The sequence below is a fragment of the Anolis sagrei genome, chromosome 2 (genome assembly GCF_037176765.1).
Source record: "Anolis sagrei isolate rAnoSag1 chromosome 2, rAnoSag1.mat, whole genome shotgun sequence".
In the NCBI taxonomy this organism is placed as follows: Eukaryota; Metazoa; Chordata; class Lepidosauria; order Squamata; family Dactyloidae; genus Anolis; species Anolis sagrei.
The window spans coordinates 10,162,439-10,185,433 of NC_090022.1; the positions used below are offsets into that span (position 1 = coordinate 10,162,439).

Below are 22,995 nucleotides of genomic sequence, written 5' to 3' on the forward strand. Positions count from 1 at the left end.
CTGGATGGATGGATTACCCTTCATGTTCAGTGGGGTTGGGCAGCAAGGGTTGGGCAGGAAGAGAATACATTTATCGTATGAATATGGAATATTTCTTCCATGACTCTGTCTCTGCCTTCATCTTCAGTCCTTTGGTTCCAGGGCTTTGGAGAGAGGCTCTTTCCCACTCCTGAGAGGAACGCTGGGCAAGGAAGGGTTAAGGGGAGGGAGTGTGGTTCCTAGAGAGGCAGGAAAGAAGTTGGCCTCCCCAGACCCACCTTTCCTGCCCCTCTAGGAACCAAACTCTCTCCCCTTAACCCTTCCTTGCCCGGCTGGGAGAGAAGAGTTTCCCCCTTTAACTTCCTCCTCCTCTTCCTCCTCCTCCTCCTTGCAGCCTCTCTTCTCCATCATCATCTTCTCCTCCTCTTCCTCCTTCTCTTCCTACTTCCGGTGAGTTTTCTTCCAAAGGGCCAAAGAGGGGCCGAAGCCCACCACCCCTGGAGGGAGGGCCGGAGTGGGGCCAGGCCTCCTTCCCTCCCTCCCAGGCTGGCCTCCTAACACACCCTGGCCGAGAAGGAGAAGAAGGGAAACCACCCCTTCCTGATCTCTCCTCCTTGGAAGGAGATGCAGCCTGGCCTTGAGCCTGGGGCGCCATGGGGAGAAGGGGGCCTGGGGCAGAGGGGATATTGGGGGTCAGCACAAGGGAGCAATTGGGGATCCTTGGGAGGAGGGAGAGGCAGGCAGAGAGAGAGGGGGGGGGGCAGGGCTCTTTCCTCCCCACCCACCCACTCACCTGCCTGCCTGAATCCTCTTTTCCCCCCTTGAGTGCTTAAATAATAATAATTCAGAGTTTCTCTTTGTCATCTGGATTTCCAAATATTTTACTCTAGTCGTGATATTGATTTTTGTCTCTTGTTTCAAAGTCCTTTATTCTTCTTCGGCTGTGGATCACGAGGCATCCACTGAAGGAATCACAGGGGGATTCAGTGTGGGTTGGGACTGAATGGGAGCTCAATGGGAGGCCAGGTGGGTCTGGAGGCTGGAGAAGCAGAGGCCCAAGTGGAAGGATGGCCAAGCATTACCTGGCTCTGGAATAAATAAAGGGCTTGGAGTTTGTTTGGGTTTTTTTACTCTCTAAGAAAAAGCCTCTCGAAGCCTCTTTCTTTCTTTCACAGAGGAAATGTGATTTTTGGCTGAGAAGTTTGGAGTTGAGCCTCTTCTGGGGTTTCTTTTCCTTGAGAGAAGAGGGAGGAAGAGCATATTGGATACGGTAGGGTTCTTCATCAGAGTGGATCCAACATGGAGAGACCTGGACCTGAAGCAGGCAAGGCCTCCGGGAGCAGTGGGGAATCCTGGGAAAGAACTACACAAACGTTCCTGAATGCCCACACACAGTGCCAGCGCTTCAGGCATTCCTCCTTCCGAGAGGGCAAGGGACCCAGAGAGGTTTGCAGCCGCCTCCACTCTCTCTGCCGCCAGTGGCTGAAGCCAGAGCAACACACCAAGGCGGAGATGCTGGACCTGGTGATCCTGGAGCAGTTCCTGAGCATCCTGCCCCCAGAGATGGGGAGCTGGGTCCGAGAGTGTGGGGCAGAGACCTCTTCCCAGGCGGTGGCCCTGGCGGAAGGCTTCCTCCTGAGTCGGGCAGAGGACGAGAAGCAGGAAGGACAGGTGAGAGCATTGCCTATTGGCTTCACTCACCTTGGGACTGATGGAGAGATTAAACGTACATCCTGCCTTCCTTCCAAGATGGGACCGATGTGAGGGAGAAGCTGACGGACTCTGCTCCCTCGGCCTCTGTGGCCAATCTCAGAATGCAGTTCTTGCACATTTCTCCATACTACATTTCTTTCTCCATACTACTTCTAAAATTCTCTTTGTTCTTTCAGGCCCAAAATAACTGCATTAAAGTCCAGCCTGATGTCCCTGAATCAGAGAAATCTCCACCAGACACCACCCGGAGCCTCCAGCAGAAGGACCTCAGGCAGGAAGGATATGGGGCTGCAGCCTTGGAGGGTAAGAGGGAACCCTTCTGGGAGTTGCCAGTGAAAATTCCCCTTCTTGGGATTGTAGCACATTCACAATTAATTTGTCCTCGAGAAGGTGCACATGCAGGATCATTCAGCCTTGAGATGAGTATATGAGTATGAAATGGATAAAAATGGTGAAGCCAGTGTAAATATTGTACAGAGATAGGAAAAGCTGAGCTCATGGATGAAGTTAAAGTTATAATGGAAATTGTGGTCTGGGTGTGGGGTGGGGGGAGGAAAGAAAAGAGTGAACAGAACGAAGATATATTAGATAAATGCATGGAAAATAAGGAGGAAGAGTGAGAAATAAGAAAAAGATTGGGGAAACGTTGACATAGATGAATGACGTGTATGGAAAAAATGTACAAAATCTACTATAACAGATATTATTATTATTATCAATATTAATATCTTTTAAAAAGATGAGTATATAGGTATGATTTGGTTGCAAAAGGTGTAATTTCCGTGTGATTTAGAGTTTTCTTTATTATTCTACTTCTACATTTGCATACTGTTGGGTGGGACTGAAAAATCAGCCCTTCAGTATCTTCCCAGGTGGGATCCAAAGATAAGATGAGCCCTGAAACTGAGCTGGAAGACAAACAGACAACAAACAGTAACTTGAGTCAATTGCAATGCCAAGCCCAGCACTTGTTTCAGTCCAAACTATTCACAGCACTGGTTGAGATAAAATGTCCTGAACTCCAAAATGTTACATATTCCTGGGCTGGAGAATGTTCCTGTGTCCATAGGGTCAATTCTTCATAGGTTTCTTTTCAGGACTGTAATTGTCACCTCTGAGACATGTTTATGTGATCAGCTTTCCACCTCTTGCTCTCTCTCTCTCTCTCTCCCAGGGGCTGGAATGATGTTGTTGCTGAATCCACAGTCGCATCTTCCACTTTGTGATGGAGTGGAACTGAATCAGGTACACAGAAGGATTCCTGGGAGAGGAGGAAGGGAGAAGCCTGGAGGTCATTGGTTCCAGGCTTGATCATAGAATCCTAGTTGGAAGAGACCTCATGGGTCATCCAGTCCAACCCCCTGCCAAGAAACAGGACAATTGCAATCAAATCACCCCTGATAGATGGCAATGCAGGCTCTGCTTTAAAGCCTTCAAATAAGGAGCCTCTACCACACTCTGAGGCAGAGAGTTCCACTGCTGAACAGCTCTCACAATTAAGAAGTTCTTCCTCACTTTCAGGTGGCATCTCCTCTCCTGAAGTTTGAAGCCATTATTTAACAGAAAAGATTGAACCAACAGAAACATAAATGATTTCAAAGAGATCCTTGTAAGTATTTTTCTAGATTTCCCTGATGTGAGAAAGAAATATGTTTTTTCTCCACCAGGGCCCAATCGCCTTTGAGGATGTGGCTGTCCATTTCTCTTTGGAGGAGTGGGGTCTCCTGAATCCGGGTCAGAAAGCCTTGCACGGGCAGATCATGGAGGAGATTCATGGGATGGTGGACTCTCTTGGTAAGCCTCCCTCACGGATGGGGATTTCTATTTCAAAATGTAAGATCCCAATCAGCAGCTCTCTGGAGGAAATAATTTCTGAAATCATCTCAGTCACTGTTCTTGTGAATAATTGGGGCTCGGGATTTTATTGTGCACTGGGTGAGACATACAGCAGTAATCCAACTCTATGCCCCTCTCTTTCAAGTGGCGAGAGTGTCATTCATTCACAATTGCAGAAATCAAACTGAGTCCATTTTTTGCATATTTATTCCACCCTAAAAATTAGGAAATATATCCCCTGCCACTTCCCTAAATTCTCATATGTGAAGAAGCTGCAGCTCCCCTGTAAAAGCCGGGCAGAATTAGACAGGTATTGGAACCAGAGCAATTAGAATCATAGAATCATAGAATCAAAGAGTTGGAAGAGACCTCATGGGCCATCCAGTCCAACCCCATTCTGCCAAGAAGCAGGAATATTGCATTCAAATCACCCCTGACAAATGGCCATCCAGCCTCTGCTTAAAAGCTTCCAAAGAAGGAGCCTCCACCACACTCCGGGGCAGAGAGTTCCACTGCTGAACGGCTCTCACAGTCAGGAAGTTCTTCCTCATGTTCAGATGGAATCTCCTCTCTTGTAGTTTGAAGCCATTGTTCCGCGTCCTAGTCTCCAAGGAAGCAGAAAACAAGCTTGCTCCCTCCTCTCTGTGGCTTCCTCTCACATATTTATACATGGCTATCATATCTCCTCTCAGCCTTCTCTTCTTCAGGCTAAACATGCCCAGTTCCCTAAGCCGCTCCTCATAGGGCTTGTTCTCCAGACCCTTGATCATTTTAGTCACCCTCCTCTGGACACATTCCAGCTTGTCAATATCTCTCTTGAATTGTGGTGCCCAGAATTGGACACAATATTCCAGGTGTGGTCTAACCAAAGCAGAATAGAGGGGTAGCATTACTTCCCTAGATCTAGACACTATGCTCCTATTGATGCAGGCCAAAATCCCATTGGCTTTTTTTGCCGCCACATCACATTTTTGGCTCATGATTAACTTGTTGTCCACGAGGACTCCAAGATCTTTTTCACACGTACTGCTCTCGAGCCAGGCATCGTCCCCCATTCTGTATCTTTGCATTTCATTTTTTCTGCCAAAGTGGAGTATCTTGCATTTGTCACTGTTGAACTTCATTTTGTTAGTTTTGGTCCATCTCTCTAATCTGTCAAGATCGTTTTGAATTCTGCTCCTGTCCTCTGGACTATTGGCTATCCCTCCCAATTTGGTGTCGTCTGCAAACTTGATGATCCTGCCTTCTAGCCCTTCATCTAAGTCGTTAATAAAGATGTTGAACAGGACCGGGCCCAGGACGGAACCCTGCGGCACTCCACTTGTCACTTCTTTCCAAGATGAAGAGAAAGCATTAGTGAGCACTCTCTGTGTTCGTCCACTTAACCAATTACAGATCCACCTCACTGTAGTTTTGCCTAGCCCACATTGGACTAGTTTCCTTGCCAGAAGGTCATGGGGGACCTTGTCAAAGGCCTTACTGAAATCCTTACTGAAATTGGCTGAACAAAGGGAGAGTCCACAGAATGGCATTTCCTGGAAGTCTTAGGAGGCAATATCCACTCTCTCCAGTGCGGTGTTATGTGGATGTCATTATATCTGGTTGAATTTTGCAGACATTCCTTTTTTTATTCCCTTCTCTGCCTTCATTATTTTCTCCCCTTTTAATTTACAGTCACTATCTTGTATCTTTCCAGCTTTGTAATGTAAAACCGTAACAATCTCTTTAGCACTCTGAAATTAGATATGGGCCCTTCTACATTGGGGCAGAAAAATCCAACCTAAGTGAACGTGGGAAGAGAGAACTGGAGGTTGGGGGAGAGAAGTGAAAAGGAGGGAGTGTTTGTGAAATGAGTGGTAGCAAGGTAAATTTTTAGTTAGAGCTGTGATGGTGAACCTATGACATGCGTGTCAGCACTGACATACGTAACCATTTTTGATAACACACTGCCCCACGCACCTGCATACAGAAAAGTATGGGGCTGCATGCTGAGAACGACGTTTCATCCTTGGCTCCTGCACGGAAAAGTGCAGTACCCGAGGATGAAACATTTGCTGTAGTGTTGTGTAGACACTCTGTGTCGGAGGTCTGTAGGTCAAAACTCTGGCACAGAGTGTCTAGTTCTGGGACTTTTGGTTGGGCCGTTAGGGGATCAGGGAGCAGCGGAATGCCACGGGGGACGCATCTCTGGGGGCCCTGTGATCGCCCTTACCAGTAACCACAGAACCACAACAACCATCATCCAATCTACTGTTCTGGGGTGTCATGGATTGCTAATGGACCATAATTACTGAGATAAGTGAGGGGGAGGCGGGGACCTGTGCTATGGGTGTTCTTCCCGCAAGTAGAAATAGCGGCAGGCATCTTAATTTACACTAAGCAGGTAAGTTAAATAATTAGTTTTTGGTTTGTTAAATACAGTTGTAGATTACAATGATATATTTTTGTTACTTAAAAACTATAAATATCACAAAATTATGTTTCTTTTTCTCAAAATGATATCCCACACGAGTTATGCTCGCTTTTTTGGCAAGTTTTGACACAGCAGGCTCAAAAGGTTGCCCATCACTGAGCTATAGAAAAAGGCAAGCATTTGAATGTGAAGGGAAAAATCATCCATTCCCCCAGAGAGAATGAGACAGAATTTTAAAAAAACAGGTTGGGCTGAGGAACAGGTAGCATCCGGAGCAGTGGTTCTCAACCTGGGGTCCCCAGATGTTTTTGGCCTACAACTCCCAGAAATCCCAGCCAGATTACCAGCTGTTAGGATTTCTGGGAGTTGTAGGCCAAAAATATCTGGGGACCCCAGGTTGAAAACCTCTGCTCTGGATGATATGTTACTCACCTCTCCCTTAGAGGCTCCAGGTAGTCAGTGTCCATCTTTACTGAACAAGGGGTATGGAGAAGACAGCATTTCTATCTTCTTTTCCTCCATATCTATGTTATTTGAAGGATCATTTCAGTCTCTTTCTTATACCATTTCCCCAGAGTCCTTATCACTCACACTGAAGAACGATTGTTTCTCTCCTTCTCCACAGCAGATAACCAGAACACCAAACACAAGAAGCATTTGGGACAAAATGGGGGCCTTCCTAGACACCAACAAAACCACAGAGAAGATGGACATTCTGCCAGAGAAAGACCTTACAAATGCAATGTATGTGGGCAGTGCTTTACCCAAAATACGGGACTTATACTTCACAAGACACTCAGTGCTGGGAAAAGCCATTGTAAATGGAAAGTATCAGCAAAATGTATTGCTGATTACAAACCGCCAGATCTAAGCCAAGAAGAAATATTTCAAGGAACTGAGGATTTCCTAAGCCAGGAGTCTGGGAAATCTTTTATCCAGAGTACAGCCCTGGTGAGACACAAAAGACTCCACACAGGAGAGAAGTCATACCAATGCAAGGAATGTGGAACATGTTTTGCCCGCAGTTCAAACTTGGTAAGGCACAAAAGACTCCACACAGGAGAGAAGCGATACCAATGTCAGGAGTGTGGGAAATGTTTTGCTTACAGTTCACAATTGCTGAGCCACAAAAGACTCCACACAGGAGAGAAGCCATACCAATGCCAGGTGTGTGGAATATGTTTTGCTTTCAGTTCACAATTGGTGAGCCACAAAAGACTCCATACAGGAGAGACACCATACCATTGCCAGGAGTGTGGGGAAAGTTTTGCTTACAGTTCAGTCTTGGTGAGCCACAAAAGACTCCACACAGGAGAGAAGCCATACCAATGCAAGGAATGTGGAAAATGTTTTGCTCGCAGTTCAAACTTGGCGAGGCACAAAAGACTCCATACAGGAGAGAAGCCATACCAATGCCAGGAGTGTGGGAAATATTTTGCTTACAGTTCACAATTGCTGAGCCACAAAAGACTCCATACAGGAGAGAAGCCATACCATTGCCAGGGGTGTGGGGAAAGATTTGCTTACAGTTCAGACTTGGTGAGCCACAAAAGACTCCACAAAGGAGAGAAGCCATACCTGTGCCAGGAATGTGGGAAATGTTTCGCTGAGAATTCTGACTTGGTGAAACACAAAAGACTCCACACAGGAGAGAAGCCATACCAATGCCAGGAGTGTGGGAAATGCTTTGCTTACAGTTCAACCTTGGTTAGCCACAAAAGACTCCACACAGGAGAGAAGCCATACCAATGCCAGGAGTGTGGTAAATGTTTTGCTGAGAGTTCAGCCTTGGTGAGCCACAAAAGAGTTCACACAGGAGAGAAGCCATACCAATGCCAGGAGTGTGGGAAATGTTTTGCTTACAGTTCAACCTTGGTGAGTCACAAAAGACTCCACACAGGAGAAAAGCCATACCAATGCCAGGAGTGTGGGAAATGTTTTGTTAAGAGTTCAGATTTGGTGAAGCACAAAAGACTCCACACAGGAGAGAAGCCATACCAATGCCAGGAGTGTGGGAAATGCTTTGCTCACAGTTCAACCTTGGTTAGCCACAAAAGACTCCACACAGGAGAGAAGCCATACCAATGCCAGGAGTGTGGTAAATGTTTTGCTGAGAGTTCAGCCTTGGTGAGTCACAAAAGAGTTCACACAGGAGAGAAGCCATACCAATGCCAGGAGTGTGGGAAATGTTTTGCTTACAGTTCAACCTTGGTGAGTCACAAAAGACTCCACACAGGAGAGAAGCCATACCAATGCCAGGAGTGTGGAAAATGTTTTGTTGAGAGTTCAGATTTGGTGAAGCACAAAAGACTCCACACAGGAAAGAAGCCATACCAATGCTAGGAGTGTGGGAAATCCTATGCCTACAGTTCAACCTTGGTGAGCCACAAAAGACTCCACACAGGAGAGAAGCCATACCAATGCCAAGAATGTGGTAAATTTTTGCTGAGAGTTCCGCCTTGGTGAAGCATAAAAGACTCCACACAGGAGAGAAACCATACCAATGCCAGGAGTGTGGGAAATGCTTTGCTTGCAGTTCAACCTTGGTGAGCCACAAAAGACTCCACACAGGAGAGAAGCCATACCAATGCTAGGATTGTGGGAAGTGTTTGGAGTTGCTTGGAGTTTAGACTTGGTAAAGCACAAAAGACTTCACACAGGAGAGAAGCCATACCAGTGCCTGGAGTGTGGGAAATGTTTTGCTTGCCGTTCCTATTTGTTGAGCCACAAAAGACTGCACACAGGAGAGAAGCCATACTAATGCCCAGAATGTGGAAAATGTTTTGCTTGCAGCTCCTATTTGTTGAGTCACAAAAGACTCCACACAGGAGAGAAGCCTTACCAATGCCAGGAGTGTGAGAAGTGTTTTCCTTGGAAGTTATCACCTGTGAAACACCAGAGCATCTATACACGAAAGAAACCGTACAAATGCCAGGATTGTGGACAATGTTTTACTCAGAATTCATCCCTTGTAAGCCACCTGAGAACTCATACAAGACAATCTGCCCCAGATTGTGGGAAATGTTTTGGTTACAGCTCAGACTTGGTGAGGCACAAAAGACTCCACACAGGAGAGAAGCCATACCAATGCTTGGAGTGTGGTAAACGCAAATATAATCCTTTTTTTAGGGTGAAAAAGCTCCACTTGTCTTATACTTGGGTGAGGGTCCTGGCGGGAAGGCTAAACATATCCAGCTCTTTAAGCTGTTCCTCATAGGGATTGTTCTCCGGACATTGATAATTTTAGTCGCCCGCCTCTGGACAAATTCCAGTTTGTCAATATCTCCCTTCAGCTGCCGTGCCCAGAATTGAACACAGTATTCCAAGTGTGGTCGGACCAAGGCAGAATAGTCATTCCATGTTATGTGTTCAGGCAAATTGAACATGACTTTGAGGACAATTATGCAATGCATCATTTGTGAGCAAACCGTGTCATATTAAATAAACCATGGCACCAGGCACAAGTTCAGATGAAAACTTCGTTGTATTTTAATTCACCATAGGGAGATATTTTTTCAACAGAAGAAACAGTACCAAAGTCAGAAAAAAATTAATGGAAGTGCTTGTTCATTGGCTACACGTTTGACTTAGACAATACGACCTCAAGCTTTGCTCATAAAAGGTGGGAATCTATCTCCTGACTATACGTGAAACCACAGCACATAATAGATTGCATTTAAATGAGAAAGGAATGGATGGACGGACAGACAATATCCCTCTTATGGGCTGAAAATTGGGAACTACCATTTGCTATCTTTTTGTTGGCAAGTGAAGATCCTTCTGTTTCCCCAGGTCTTTGGGGGGAGGGGGTGATTGGACAGGAAAAAAGACCTTCCGTGTTCTATGTTTTCTATATTTGCTGTTCTTCTTCCAAGCGTTTGTATTTTATTTTATTTTAATTAGATTTTAAACTTTTGCACAATGTAAAAAAAAAGCTGTGTCTGTTTCATCTCCTGTAAACATGGAGTCCTTGACTTGGAAAAAATATGAACAATGATTAAGGTAAAGGTTTTCCCCTGACATTAAGTCTAATTGTGTCCGACTCTCAGGGTTGGTGCTCATCTCCATTTCTAAACCAAAGAGCTTGCGTTGTCCGTAGACACCTCCAAGGTCATGTAGCCAGCATGACCTTCCCCTTCTCCTGATTTGATCTCTATTCATATATCTTACTGGTTATCCTTTTCTGATACTCATTTTCTTCTTTCATCTGCTCTTTTAATATTATGTTTTCAAATTTCATTAGCTCTCTTTCCCCTAAGCCAGCGGTTCTCAACCTGGGGGTCGCGACCCCCAGGGGGGTCGCTTGGCCATTTTGGAGGGGTTGTGAGGCCGCCTCCTTAGGCCCCGCGCGAAGCCTCCCTTGGTTGGGCTGTGGTCTCGCCGGCCTGCAAGGCCGCAACCCAGCCGAAGGCTCGCCTCGCACGAAGCCTCCCTCGGCTGGGTTGCGATTTCACCTGCCGGCAAGGCCACAACCTAGCCGAGGGGCCCAGGCATCTCCCTAATGCATGGTATGTAATGTCACGGTATGTATATTTTTCCCAAACTTTTCCAGTATTTTATGTTGGTCATGGGAGTTCTGTATGCCAGGTTTGGATCAGTTCCATAATTGTTGGAGTTCTGAATGCTCTTTAATGACAGGAGAATTCTACCTCCAAGCAACTGCAACTCCCAAATGTCAGTCTATGTTCCCCAAACGTTTGCAGTATTTTCTTTTGGTCATGGGAATTCTGTATGCCAAGTTTGGTTCAATTCCATGGTTGTTGGGAGTTCAGAATGCTCTTCAATGGCATGCAAACTAGTCAGTCAAGCAACTACAACTCCCAAATGTCAGGGTCTATTTTCCCCAAACTCCACCAGTGTTCAAATTTGGGCAAATTGAATATTCGTGCTACATCTGGTCCAGATCCATAGTTGTTTGGGTTTACAATGCTCTCTAGATGTAGGTAAACTACATCTCTCTGAAATCACTGTCAATTCCTCCCAAACCCCTCCAGTATTTTTTGTTTGACATGAGAGTTTTGTGTAGAGGTCTCAGTAGTCTATGGAAATCAGAGCTGAATCGGTTGAAGGTACTGCAAATCCCATCATCTGTTTTCCATACTCCCCCGAACATATTTTTTCTTATTGATCATGATGCTTTAATTATGCTGAATTTGTAACAATGAAAACGCATCCTGCATCTCAGATAGAATCATAGAATCAAAGAGTTGGAAGAGACCTCATGGGCCATCCAGTCCAACCCCATTCTGCCAAGAAGCAGGAACATCGCATTCAAATCACCCCTGACAGATGGCCATCCAGCCTCTGTTTAAAAGCTTCCAAAGAAGGAGCCTCCACCACACTCCGGGGCAGAGAGTTCCACTGCTGAACGGCTCTCACAGTCAGGAAGTTCTTCCTCATGTTCAGATGGAATCTCCTCTCTTGTAGTTTGAAGCCATTGTTCCGCGTCCTAGTCTCCAGGGAAGCAGAAAACAAGATATTTACATTACGATTCGTAACAGTAGCAAAATTACCGTTATAAAGGAGCAACGAAAATAATTTTATGATTGGGGGTCACCACAACATGAGGAACCATATTTAGGGGTCACGGTGTTAGAAAGGTTGAGAACCACTGCCCTAAGCTCTTTCCCCTCCAACTTCTAAACCATTGCTCTAATTGTATCCAGTGGTAACAAGATATATACACGGTGAGGAAGCATAACTTCCTTTTCCAAAATGCGCGCCATTCAGTCGGTTGAAGAAGTAGCGGAGCGCTCGTGGTCTCGTACGAGAGGCGGGAGTATACATTTTTGTCCTGACACAGTTCCGTCGCCATCATGCGTTGGAACAGCGAGGAGCATGCTTTTGCCGTTGAGGTCTACTTTTCGAACAGATTTGGAGTGGCCGGCTCGCTCTCCAGATTTGGCCCCTTGTAATTTTTTTCTATGGGGTTTTGGAAATCCCGTGTTTATGTGAACCATCCAAGGACCCTACAAGATTTGAAGACCAACATCCAGGAAGAAATGGCCAACATAACGCCTGCTATGCTGGCAAGAGTCATGACAAATGCCAGAAATTGGTTTACTCAGTGTGTGGAGAATGGAAAATGGGGGACATCACCTACCTAATTTGATCTTCAAAACTACATAAAACAAAACTTTAGGTATCTGCCTACATTATATATTTTTTCTGATTCATGCAATGGGTTCTATTAAGTTTTGGAAAAAGGAAGTTATGCTGCCTCACCCTGTATAGTTCCCTTTGGCGTTCTAACTAGAGGTCAGCTGTGTCCAGCAGTGCTGCAGAATTCGAAGAGGCACGAGTGGAGAGCGAAAGGGAGAAATGTGCTAAGAGGAAGGTGCCTCAAGCCAACCCTGACCGGGTAGACCTACTTATGACTCCACTATATTGTCCACTCCTTTGTAGTCATCATGCGTAAGACTGAAATGTGGAAATCTGTGACACCCTTCTAACGCAACTCTGAGTTGTTGTAGGTTTTTTTGGGCTATATGGCCATGATCTAGAGGCATTCTCTCCTGACGTTTCGCCTGCATCTATGGCAAGCATCCTCAGAGGTAGTGAGGGGATGCTTGCCATAGATGCAGGCGAAACGTCAGGAGAGAATGCCTCTAGACCATGGCCATATAGCCCGAAAAAACCTACAACAACCCAGTGATTCTAGCCATGAAAGCCTTCGAGAACTCTGATTTCTCTAAAGTGGTTTCTCAAGAACCATGGGCATGAAGAGCCTGCTTGCGAAGGGTGCTTTGGTTGTACTTACTTACTTAGGCGGTCCCTCGTAGCTTGAGGGTGATTGTCTCCCAGATGTGGTGTCTTTGTGGTGGGTCCGTAGGTGGCTGCAGAGCCCTATTCTTGATCCGCATGATCTCCTGCAGTGAAGACATTGCTTTCCAGATGGAAGGTGGTCCCGGTCAGGGTTGGCTTGATGCGCCTTCCTCTTGCCACGTTTCTTCCTTTCGTCCTCCATTCATACCTCTTTGAATTCCGCAGCACTGCTGGTCACAGCTGACCTCCAGTTAGAGCCCCCAAGGGCCAGGGCTTCCCAAAACTCAGTGTCTATGCCACAGCTGTTGAGGTTGGCTTTAGGCCTATCTTTCAATCTCTTTGGTTGTCAATAGGAGCCTAGTGTCTAGATCTAGGGAAGTCATGCTACCCCTCTATTCTGCTTTGGTTAGACCACACCTGGAATATTGTGTCCAATTCTGGGCACCACAATTCAAGAGAGATGTTGACAAGCTGGAATGTGTCCAGAGGAGGGCGACTAAAATGATAAAGGGTCTGGAGAACAAGCTCTACGAGGAGCGGCTTAGGGAACTGGGCATGTTTAGCCTGAAGAAGAGAAGGCTGAGAGAAGATATGATAGCCATGTATAAATATGTGAGAGGAAGTCACAGGGAAGAGGGAGCAAGCCTGTTTTCTGCTTCCTTGGAGACTAGGGCAAGGAACAATGGCTTCAAACTACAAGAGAGGAGATTCCATCTGAACATGAGGAAGAACTTCCTGACTGTGAGAGCCGTTCAGCCGTGGAACTCTCTGCCCCCGAGTGTGGTGGAGGCTCCTTCTTTGGAAGCTTTTAAACAGAGGCTGGATGGCCATCTGTCGGGGGTGATTTGAATGCAATATTCCTGCTTCTTGGCAGAATGGGGTTGGACTGGGTGGCCCAGGAGGTCTCTTCCAACTCTTTGATTCTATGATTCTCCCACCCAAGCCTGTGTTCCTCCTCCTTGGGAAAAGGGAGCCCTGGGCCTTCATTTTAGTCGCCGTCCTCTAGACACATTCCAGCTTGTCAATATCTCTCTTGAATTGTGGGGCCCAGAATTGGACACAATATTCCAGGTGTGGTCTAACCAAAGCAGAATAGAGGGGTAGCATGACTTCCCTAGATCTAGACACTAGGCTCCTATTGATGCAGGCCAAAATCCCATTGGCTTTTTTTGCCGCCACATCACATTGTTGGCTCATGTTTAACTTGTTTTCCATGAGGGTTCCTCAAAGGCCGTGGGCAAAGAAGGCCCTGTTTGTGTTGGGTGCTTTGGTTGTGTCTCCCACCCAAGCCTGTGTTCCTCCTCCTTGGGAAAAGGGAGCAGCTGGACTTGACCCCAAGCTGAGACCTCCTTTCTCTGTTGTGGGTGGAGGCTCTGCTCTGCTCCCTGGATGGATGGATTCCCCTTAATGTTCAATGAGGTTGGGCAGCAAGGGTTTGGCAGGGAGAGAAGATATCTATCCTATGAATATGGAATGTTTCTTCCATGACTGTATCTCTGCCTTCATCTTCAGTCCTTTGGTTCCAGGGCTTTGGAGAGAGGCTCTTTCCCCCTCCTTCCAGTGTAACCTGGGCAAGGAAGGGTTAAGGGGAGGGAGTGTGGTTCCCAGAGAGGCAGGAAGGAAGTGGGCCTCTCCTGTCCCTCTAGGAACCAAACTCCCTTCTCTTAACCCTTCCTTGCCTGGCTGGGAGAGGAGAATTTCCCCCTTTGGCCTCTTCCTCCTTCTCCTTCCTCTTTCTGGTGAGTCTTCTTCCCATTCCTTCTCCAAAGGGCCAAAGAGGGGCCCAACACCCCTGGAGGGAGGGCCAAAGTGGGCCCAGGCCTCCTTCCCTCCCTCCCAGGCTGGCCTCCTAACACACACCCTGGCCAAGAAGAAGAAGAAGGGAAACCACCCCTTCCTCAGCTCTCCTCCTTGGAAGGAGATGGAGCCTGGCCTTGAGCCAGGGGTGCCATGGAGAGAAGGGGGACTGATGCAAAGGGGATGGGGGTCAGCACAAGGGAGCAACTGGGGATCCTCCAGAGGAGGGAAAGGCAGGCAGAGAGGGACCCAGGGCTTAGTATGATAGCTGGGTGCTGAAGCTCTGAGCATTAAGGAGATGCCGCATTGCTTTTTTGTCTGCGCAAGAGAGACTTAGCTAATGTAAGCCAGGCTGGAGACAGATAATATAGAAGAAATGAAAGAGTTGTTTAATGGTGAAACCCTAACCCTGAACTGTACCATAAACCTAAACCTAAATCCTAACCCTAACCCTAAACCCTTAACCCTAAACCAGGGGTCCTCAAACTAAGGCCCGGGGGCCAGATTTGGCCCTCCAAGGTCATTTACCCGGCCCTCGCTCAGAGTCAACCTAAGTCTGAAAGCACACAACAACAACAGCAATCCTATCTCATCAGCCAAAAGTAGGCCCACACTTCCCACTGAAATACGAATAAGTTTATATTTGTTAAAATTGTTCTTCATTTTAATTATTGTATTGTTTAAAGTGTTTTTTGCACTACAAATAAGACATGTGCAGTGTGCATAGGAATTCATTCATGTGTTTTTCAAATTATAGTCTGGCCCTCCAACAATTAGAGGGACTATGACCTGGCCTTCTGTTTACAAAGTTTGTGGACCCCTGCCCTAAACCCTTAACCCTAAACCCTTAACCCTTAACCCTTACCCTAACCATTACCTTGACCCAAACCCTAGACCAGTGGTTCTCAACCTGGGGTCCCCAGATGTTTTGGCCTTCAACTCCCAGAAATCCTAACAGCTGGTAAACTGTCAAGGATTTCTGGGAGTTGTAGGCCAAAAACATCTGGGGACCCCAGGTTGAGAACCACTGCCCTAACTCTTACCTTAAGCGTCTTCTCCTTTCTATCCTTCCTTCACTCTCCCTGCTCTCACTCCACTCCCTCTCTTCCCTTATACTCAGCCGCTTTTGTGGCATCTCCATAACGCTCGGACCCAGCTATCATACTATCACCCATGGGTTTCCCCTGTCCACCCACTCACCTGCCTATCTGAGTCCTCTTTCCCCTCCCTTAAGTTTTTTCATAATTCAGAGTTTCTGTTTGTCATCTGGATTTCCAATTTCCAAATATATATAAAAATGCCCTGTGCATAATGAGTATTTATTATTTATTTATTTCTTGCATTTGTTAACCGCCGCTCTCAGCCCTAGGGCGACTCGCGGCGGTGTACAGTACAAAAAAGACACTTTACAAAAGAATCAAACAACAATTAACATCACTAATACATACATCTAGCTTATACTAAAAATCCGCTCCGTCATATTTATGGAATCATAGTCAATCTCGTCGTCATAGTAGAATCATAGAATCAAAGAGTTGGAAGAGACCTCATGGGCCATCCAGTCCAACCCCCTGCCAAGAAGCAGGAATGTTTTGGGGTTTTGTTTTGTTTTCATCTCTCAGAAAAAGCCTCCTGAAACCTGTTGTCTAATTCTGACTTTCTTTCGCAGAGGAAATGTGATTTTTGGCTTAGCATTTTGGAGTAGAGCCTGTTGAGGGATTTATTTCCCTTTTGAGAAGAGAGAGGAAGTGCATCTTGGATACTGTTTGGTTCTTCATCAGAGTGGTTCCAACATGGAGAGACCCAACTCACCCAGACCTGAAGCAGACGTGGCCTCCAGGAGCAGTGGGGAATTCTGGGAGAGAACTACACAGACGTTCCTGAATGCGCACACACAGCGCCAGCACTTCAGGCATTCCTTCTTCCGAGCGGGCGAGGGACCCAGAGAGGTTTGCAGCCGCCTCCACTCTCTCTGCCGCCAGTGGCTGAAACCAGAGCAACACACCAAGGCGGAGATGCTGGACCTGGTGATCCTGGAGCAGTTCCTGAGCATCCTGCCCCCAGAGATGGGGAGCTGGGTCCGAGAGTGTGGGGCAGAGACCTCTTCCCAGGCGGTGGCCCTGGCGGAAGGCTTCCTCCTGAGTCGGGCAGAGGACGAGAAGCAGGAAGGACAGGTGAGAGCATTGCCTCTTGGCTTCACTCACCTTGGGACTGATGGATACATTAAACGTACATCCTGCCTTCCTTCCAAGATGGGACCGATGTAAGGGAGAAGCTGGACTCTGCTCCCTCGGCCTCTGTGGGCAATCTTAGAATGCAGTTCTTGCACATTTCGCCATACTGCATTTCTTTCTCCATACTACTTCTAAAATTCTCTTTGTTCTTCCAGGCCCAAAATAACTGTGTTGAAATCCAGCCTGATGTCCCAGAATCAGAGAAATCTCCACCAGACACCACCCAGAGCCTCCAGCGGAAGGATCTCAAGCAGGAAGGAGATGGGGCTGCAGCCTTGGAGGGTAAGAAGGAACCCTTTGGGGTATTTTGCTGTTTTATGCCAGTGTAACTTCCCCTTCAGGGGATTGTAACAAATGCACAACCTGTTTGACCTAGAGAAGGCATACATGTAGGGTCATTTGGCCTTGAGATGAGTATATAGGGAAGCATTTGGTTGCAAAAGGTGTAATTTCAGTGTGATTTGGAGTTTTCTTTATTATTCTACTTCTACATTTGCATACTGTTGGGTGGGACTGAAAAATCAGCCCTTCAGTATCTTCCCAGGTGGGATCCAAAGATAAGATGAGCCCTGAAACTGAGCTGGAAGACAAACAGACAACAAACAGTAACTTTAGTCAATTGAAATACCAAGCCCAGTACTAGTTTCAGTCCAACCTATTCACAGCACTGGTTGAGAGAAAATGTCCTAAACTCCAAAATGTTACATATTCCTGGGCTGGAGAATGCTCCTGTGTCCATAGGGTCAGTTCTTCATAGGTTTCTTTTCAGGACTGTAATTGTCACCTCTGAGACATGTTTATGTGTTCAGCTTCCCACACCTTGCTCTCTCTCTCTCTCCCAGGGGCTGGAATGATGTTGTTGCCGAATCCACAGTTGCATCTTCCACTTTGTGATGGAGTGGAACTGAATCAGGTAAGCAGAAGGAATAATAATAATAATAATAATAATAATAATAATCTTTATTTATACTCTGCTACCATCTCCCAAGGGACTCAGTGCAGCTTACATGAGGCTGAGCCCACAATACATCAATAATAAAAGCAATAAAAACAAATAATACAGTACAATAAAATAAAACTCATAACAAAAAATAAGCAACAACATTAACAGTAACACAGTGATGTTTAAAAACCTATGGCTGGACCAAATGTAATAATTAAAATTTAAAAATAATGCTGAGCATGAACAGATGAAATATGAACTAGGATAGAGTTTTCAGAGAGGGATGTGGCATGCAGACACTCCTAGATCCATAGTAAAGTGCATTTAGAAGACAGATTGCTGGGAGTTTCCTTATTCTGGGAAGGCACACTGGAACAACCACGTTTTCAGGCTCCTCCTAAAGACTGCCAGAGTTGGGGCATGCCTGACGTCCTTGGGGAGCGAGTTCCAAAATCAAGGGGCCACCACTGAGAAAGCCCTCTCCCTCGTCCCCACCAATTGCGCCTGTGATGGAGGAGGGAGCATGAGCAGGGCCTCTTCGATGATCGAATGGGTCGTGTGGGTTCGTACACAGAAATACGGTCACGCAGGTAGGCAGTTCAGGTAGTTCAGGGCTTTGTAGGTAAGAACCTGCACCTTGATTGGGACCGGAAAATGAATGGCAGCCAGTGGAGCTCCTTAAACAGGAGGGTTGACCGCTCCCTGTAAGGATTCCTGGGTGAGGAGGAATGGAGATGCCTGGGGGTCATTTCTTCCAGGCTTAAACAGAATCCTAGTTGGAAGAGACCTCATGGGTCATCCAGTCCAACCCCCTGCCAAGAAACAGGAGAATTGCAATCAAGTCACCCCTGACAGATGGCAATGCAGGCTCTGCTTAAAAGACTCCAATGAAGAAGCCTCCAAAGAAGGAGCTTCTACCACACTCTGAGGCAGAGAGTTCCACTGCTGAACAGCTCTCACAGTTAAGAAGTTCTTCCTCACGTTCAGGTGGCATCTCCTCTCCTGAACTTTGAAGCCATTATTTAACAGAAAAGATTGAAACAGAAATCTAAATCATGTCAAAGAGATTCTTGTATTTTTCTTGATTTCCCTGATGTGAGAAAGAAATGTGTTCTTTTCCCACCAGTGCCCAATTGCCTTTGAGGACGTGGCTGTTCATTTCTCCCTGGAGGAGTGGGCTCTCCTGAATCCTGGTCAGAAAGTCTTGCACGTGCAGATCATGGAGGAGATTCATGGGATGGTGGACTTTCTTGGTAAGGCTCCCTCACGGATGGGGATTTCTATTTCAAAATGCAGGATTCCAATCAGCAGCTCTCTGGTGGAAATAATTTCTGAAATCATCTCAATCACTGTTCTTGTAAATAATTGAGGATGGGGATTTTATTGTGCACTGGGTGAGACATACAGCAGTAATCCAACTCTATGCCCCTCTCTTTCAAGTGGCGAGAGTGTCATTTATGGTAGACTCACAATTGCAGAAATCAAACTGAGTCCATTTTTTTGCATATTTATTCCACCCTAAAAATTAGGAAATATATCCCCTGCCACTTCCCTAAATTCTCATATGTGAAGAAGCTGCAGCTCCCCTGTAAAAGCCGGGGAATTAGACAGGTATTGGAACCAGAGCAGTTGCCTGAACAAAGGGAGAGTCCATAGAATGGCATTTCCAAGAAGTCTCTGTAATTGCGGCATTTGGATTACCACCAGCTCTTTCTTCTGGTGCACAGTCTTGTCACTCCTCACAAAACGAGATGGTTAGGAGGCAATATCCACTCTCTCCAGGGTGGTGTTACGTGGATGTCACTATATCTGGCCGAGTTCTGCAGACGTTCTTTTTTTGTTCCCTTCTCTGCCTTCATTATTGTTCTCCCCTTTTTCTTTACAGTCACTATCTTGTATCTTTTCAGTAATACAAAACCGTAACAATCTCTGCAGCGCTAGGAAATTAGTTATAGGACCTTATACAATGGAGCAGAAAAATCCAACGCTGCCTCTCCCAGCACACGAACATCCCCTAGTCTCAGTCATTCACAAGATGGTGACCTGCAATATATTGCATTTTATGTTCTGTGCTTGTGAATGTTTGGGGCTCGGGATTTTTTGTTCACTGGGAGAGGCATATTGCAGCCATCAAACTCTATGGCCCTCATATGTGAAGAAGTTGCAGCTCCCCTGTAAGAGCCGGGCAGAATTATACAGGTATTGTAACCAGAGCAATTGACTCAACACAGGGACAGTCCGCAGAATGGTGTTTCCAAACATTTCAATGTGAAGGGAAAAGTCATCCATTCCCCCAGAAAGAAGGAGATAATAAAAAGCCAGGCTGGGCTGAGGAACAGTTAGCCTCTGGAGCAGATGTTACTCACCTCTCCCTTAGAGGCTCCAGGCAGTTAAACAGTGTCCATCTTTACTGAATAATGGATGGGGAGAGGACAGCAGTTGTATCTTCTTCTCTTCCACATCTATGTTGTATAAAGGATCATTTCAATTTCTTTCTTATACCATTTTCCTAGAGTCCTTATCGCTCACATTAAAGAACGATTGTTTCTGTCCTCCTTCTTCACAGCAGATAACTGGAACAACAAACACAGGAAGCATTTGGGACAGAATGGAGGCCTTCCTAGACACCAGCAAAACCACAGAGAAGATGGAGGTTCTGCCAGAGAAAGTCCCTACAAATGCAATGTATGTGGTTGGTGTTTTACGCAAAATACAGGACTTATACTTCACAAGACACTCAGTGCTGGGAAAAGCCATTGTAAATGGAAAGTATCAGCAAAATGTATTGCTGATTACAAATTGCCAGATCTGAGCCAAGATGAAATCTTTGATGGAACAGAGGATTTCGTAATCCATGACTGCAGGAAATCTTTTATCCAGAGTTCAGCCTTGGTGAGCCACAAAAGACTCCACAAAGAAGAGAAGCCGTACCAATGTGACGAGTGTGGGAAATGTTTTGCTCGCAGTTCCAATTTGTTGAGCCACAAAAGACTTCACACAGGAGAGAAGCCATATCAATGCCAGGAGTGTGGGAAATGTTTTGCTTACAGTTCAGACTTGGTGAGGCACAAAAGACTCCACACAGGAGAGAAGCCATACCAATGCCAGGAGTGTGGGAAATGTTTTACTCAGAATTCACACTTGCAGAAGCACAAAAAACTCTACACACAAAAAAAGGAATACCAATGCCAGGAGTGTGGGAAATGTTGTGCTGACAATTCAGCCTTGGTGAGCCACAAAAGAGTCCACACAGGAGAGAAGCCATACCAATGCCAGGAGTGTGGGAAATGTTTTAGTTGCAGTTCGCACTTGGTGAACCACAAAAGACTCCACACAGGAGAGAAGCCATACCAATGCCAGGAGTGTGGGAAATGTTTTGCTGACAGTGCAAACTTGGTGAGCCACAAAAAAGTCCACACAGGAGAGAAGCCATACAAATGCCAGGAGTGTGGGAAATACTTTGCTCGCAGTTCAGACTTGATGAAGCACAAAAGGCTTCACACAGGAGAGAAGCCATACCAGTGCCTAGAGTGTGGGAAATGTTTTGACCGCAGTTCCAATTTGTTGAGCCACAAAAGACTCCACACAGGAGAGAAGCCATACCAATGCCAGGAGTGTGGGAAATGTTTTGCTTACAGTTCAGCCTTGGTGAGACACAAAAAACTGCATGCAGGAGAGAAGCCATACTAATGCCAGAAGTGTGGAAAATGTTTTGCTGACAGTTCACAATTAGCAAGGCACAAAAAACTCTACACACAGAAAAAGCCATACCAGTGCCAGGTGTGTGGGAAATGTTTTGCTGACAATTCAGCCTTGGTGAGCCACAAAAGAGTCCACACAGAAGAGAAGCCATACCAATGCCAGGAGTGTGGGAAGTGTTTTCCTTGGAAGTTATGTGAAACACCAGAGCATCCTTACATGAAAGAAACCGTACAAATGCCAGGATTGTGGACAATGTTTTACTCGGAATTCATCCCTTGTAAGCCACCAGAGAATTCACACAGGAGGAAAACCATACAGATGACCAGATTGTCAAAAATGTTTTACTCACACTTCATCCTTTAGGAAGTACCACAGAATGCACACAGGTTAAAAAACAAACAAATGCCAGGCATGTGGGAAATGTTTTTATTGGGGTTCATATATTTTGAATTATCAGAGACTACATGCAGGAGAGAAACCATCCAAATTGCTGGGACAAAACGAATAAAATGTGTTGCAACAGGGAAATGGTGGGATCTGGACATTCTGGTGCTGTCCGCTATACATTCAACATTTCCCAATAAAGACGTGTGATTCCTTTGGCTTCATGTAGGGTTTGGCTTGACTTATTTATCTTTATTTGACTTGGGACTGTTTCGGAGAATGCTTTTGCTTCTCTGGACACTGGCATCACTGTGGGACTGGACTGTCTTTCCCCTGGTCAGCCTTTGTGGGCAAACATCTGATTTCAAACACAACCCTTTGAGAAGTTCTGCCTAAGATTTGGCAGAGTCCCCTTTCTTGTCATTTAAATCCCTAAATTGGGGTCCTGTTCTTGGAGCAGCAGAAAGCCAGCTGGGTTGTTGTAGGTTTTTTTGGGCTATATGGCCATGTTCTAGAGGAATTTTCTCCTGACGTTTCGGCTGCATCTACGGCAAGCATCCTCAGAGGTAGGGAGGTCTGTTGGAGTTAGGAAAATTGGTTTATATATCTGTAGAAGGACCAGGGTGGGACAAAGGACTCTTGTATGTTGGAGTTAGGTGTGAATGTTTCAACTGACCACCTTGATTAGCATTTGATGGCCTGGCAGTGCCTGGGGGAATCTTTTGTTGAGAGGTGATTAGATGTGCCTGATTTTTTACTCTCTGTTGTGCGGTTGTAATTTTAGAGTTTTTTTAATACTGGTAGCCAGATTTTGTTCATTTTCATGGCTTCTTCCTTTCTGTTGAAATTATCCACATGCTTGTGGATTTCAATGGCTTCTCTGTGTAGTCTGACATGGTGGTTGTGAGAGTGGTACAGTATTTCTGTGTTCCCAAATAATATGCTGTGTCCAGGCTGGTTCATCAGGTGCTCTGCTATGGCTGACTTCTCTGGTTGAAGTAGTCTGCAGTGCCTTTCATGTTCCTTGATTTGTGTCTGGGCAATGCTACTGCGTTTGGTGGTCCCTATGTAGACTTGTCCACAGCTGCATGGTACGCGGTAGACTCCTGCAGAGGTGAGAGGATCCCTCTTGTCCTTTGCTGAACGTAGCATTTGTTGGATTTTCTTGGTGAGTCTGTAGATGGTTGTATATTGTGTTTCCTTATCAGCTTCCTCATGCAGTCAGTGGT

The 22,995-nt window shown here is 46.0% G+C and overlaps 3 protein-coding genes and 1 pseudogene across 3 annotated transcripts in view; 3 read left to right on the forward strand and 1 right to left on the reverse strand.

Moving 5' to 3' along the window:
- The window catches only part of LOC132765774 (zinc finger protein 850-like), a 1,095,673-nt gene that overhangs the window by 583,119 nt on the left and 489,559 nt on the right, over window positions 1-22,995 (reverse strand). The gene's annotated exons all lie outside the window — the stretch shown is intronic.
- Window positions 1-22,995, forward strand: part of LOC137094779 (zinc finger protein 208-like) — a 208,478-nt gene that overhangs the window by 43,308 nt on the left and 142,175 nt on the right. The window lies entirely within an intron of this gene.
- On the forward strand, window positions 289-9,444 carry LOC132766077 (zinc finger protein 93-like). Its single transcript, XM_067465186.1, has 6 exons — window positions 289-429; window positions 1,155-1,650; window positions 1,869-1,995; window positions 2,867-2,937; window positions 3,360-3,486; window positions 6,567-9,444. The coding sequence occupies exons 2-6, from the start codon at window positions 1,279-1,281 to the stop codon at window positions 8,282-8,284; spliced, it is 2,415 nt and encodes an 804-aa protein (XP_067321287.1). The 5' UTR covers window positions 289-429; window positions 1,155-1,278; the 3' UTR covers window positions 8,285-9,444.
- LOC132765773 (zinc finger protein 678-like) lies at window positions 16,027-21,990 on the forward strand (annotated as a pseudogene).

Bases quoted from the DNA above. Each gene is read 5' to 3' on its own strand.
- LOC132766077 (XM_067465186.1), top strand. From the start codon at position 1,279: ATGGAGAGACCTGGACCTGAAGCAGGCAAGGCCTCCGGGAGCAGTGGG. The intron at 1,651-1,868 runs GTGAGAGCATTG...TTGTTCTTTCAG, and splicing joins ACGAGAAGCAGGAAGGACAG to GCCCAAAATAACTGCATTAA. The intron at 1,996-2,866 runs GTAAGAGGGAAC...TCTCTCTCCCAG, and splicing joins TGGGGCTGCAGCCTTGGAGG to GGGCTGGAATGATGTTGTTG.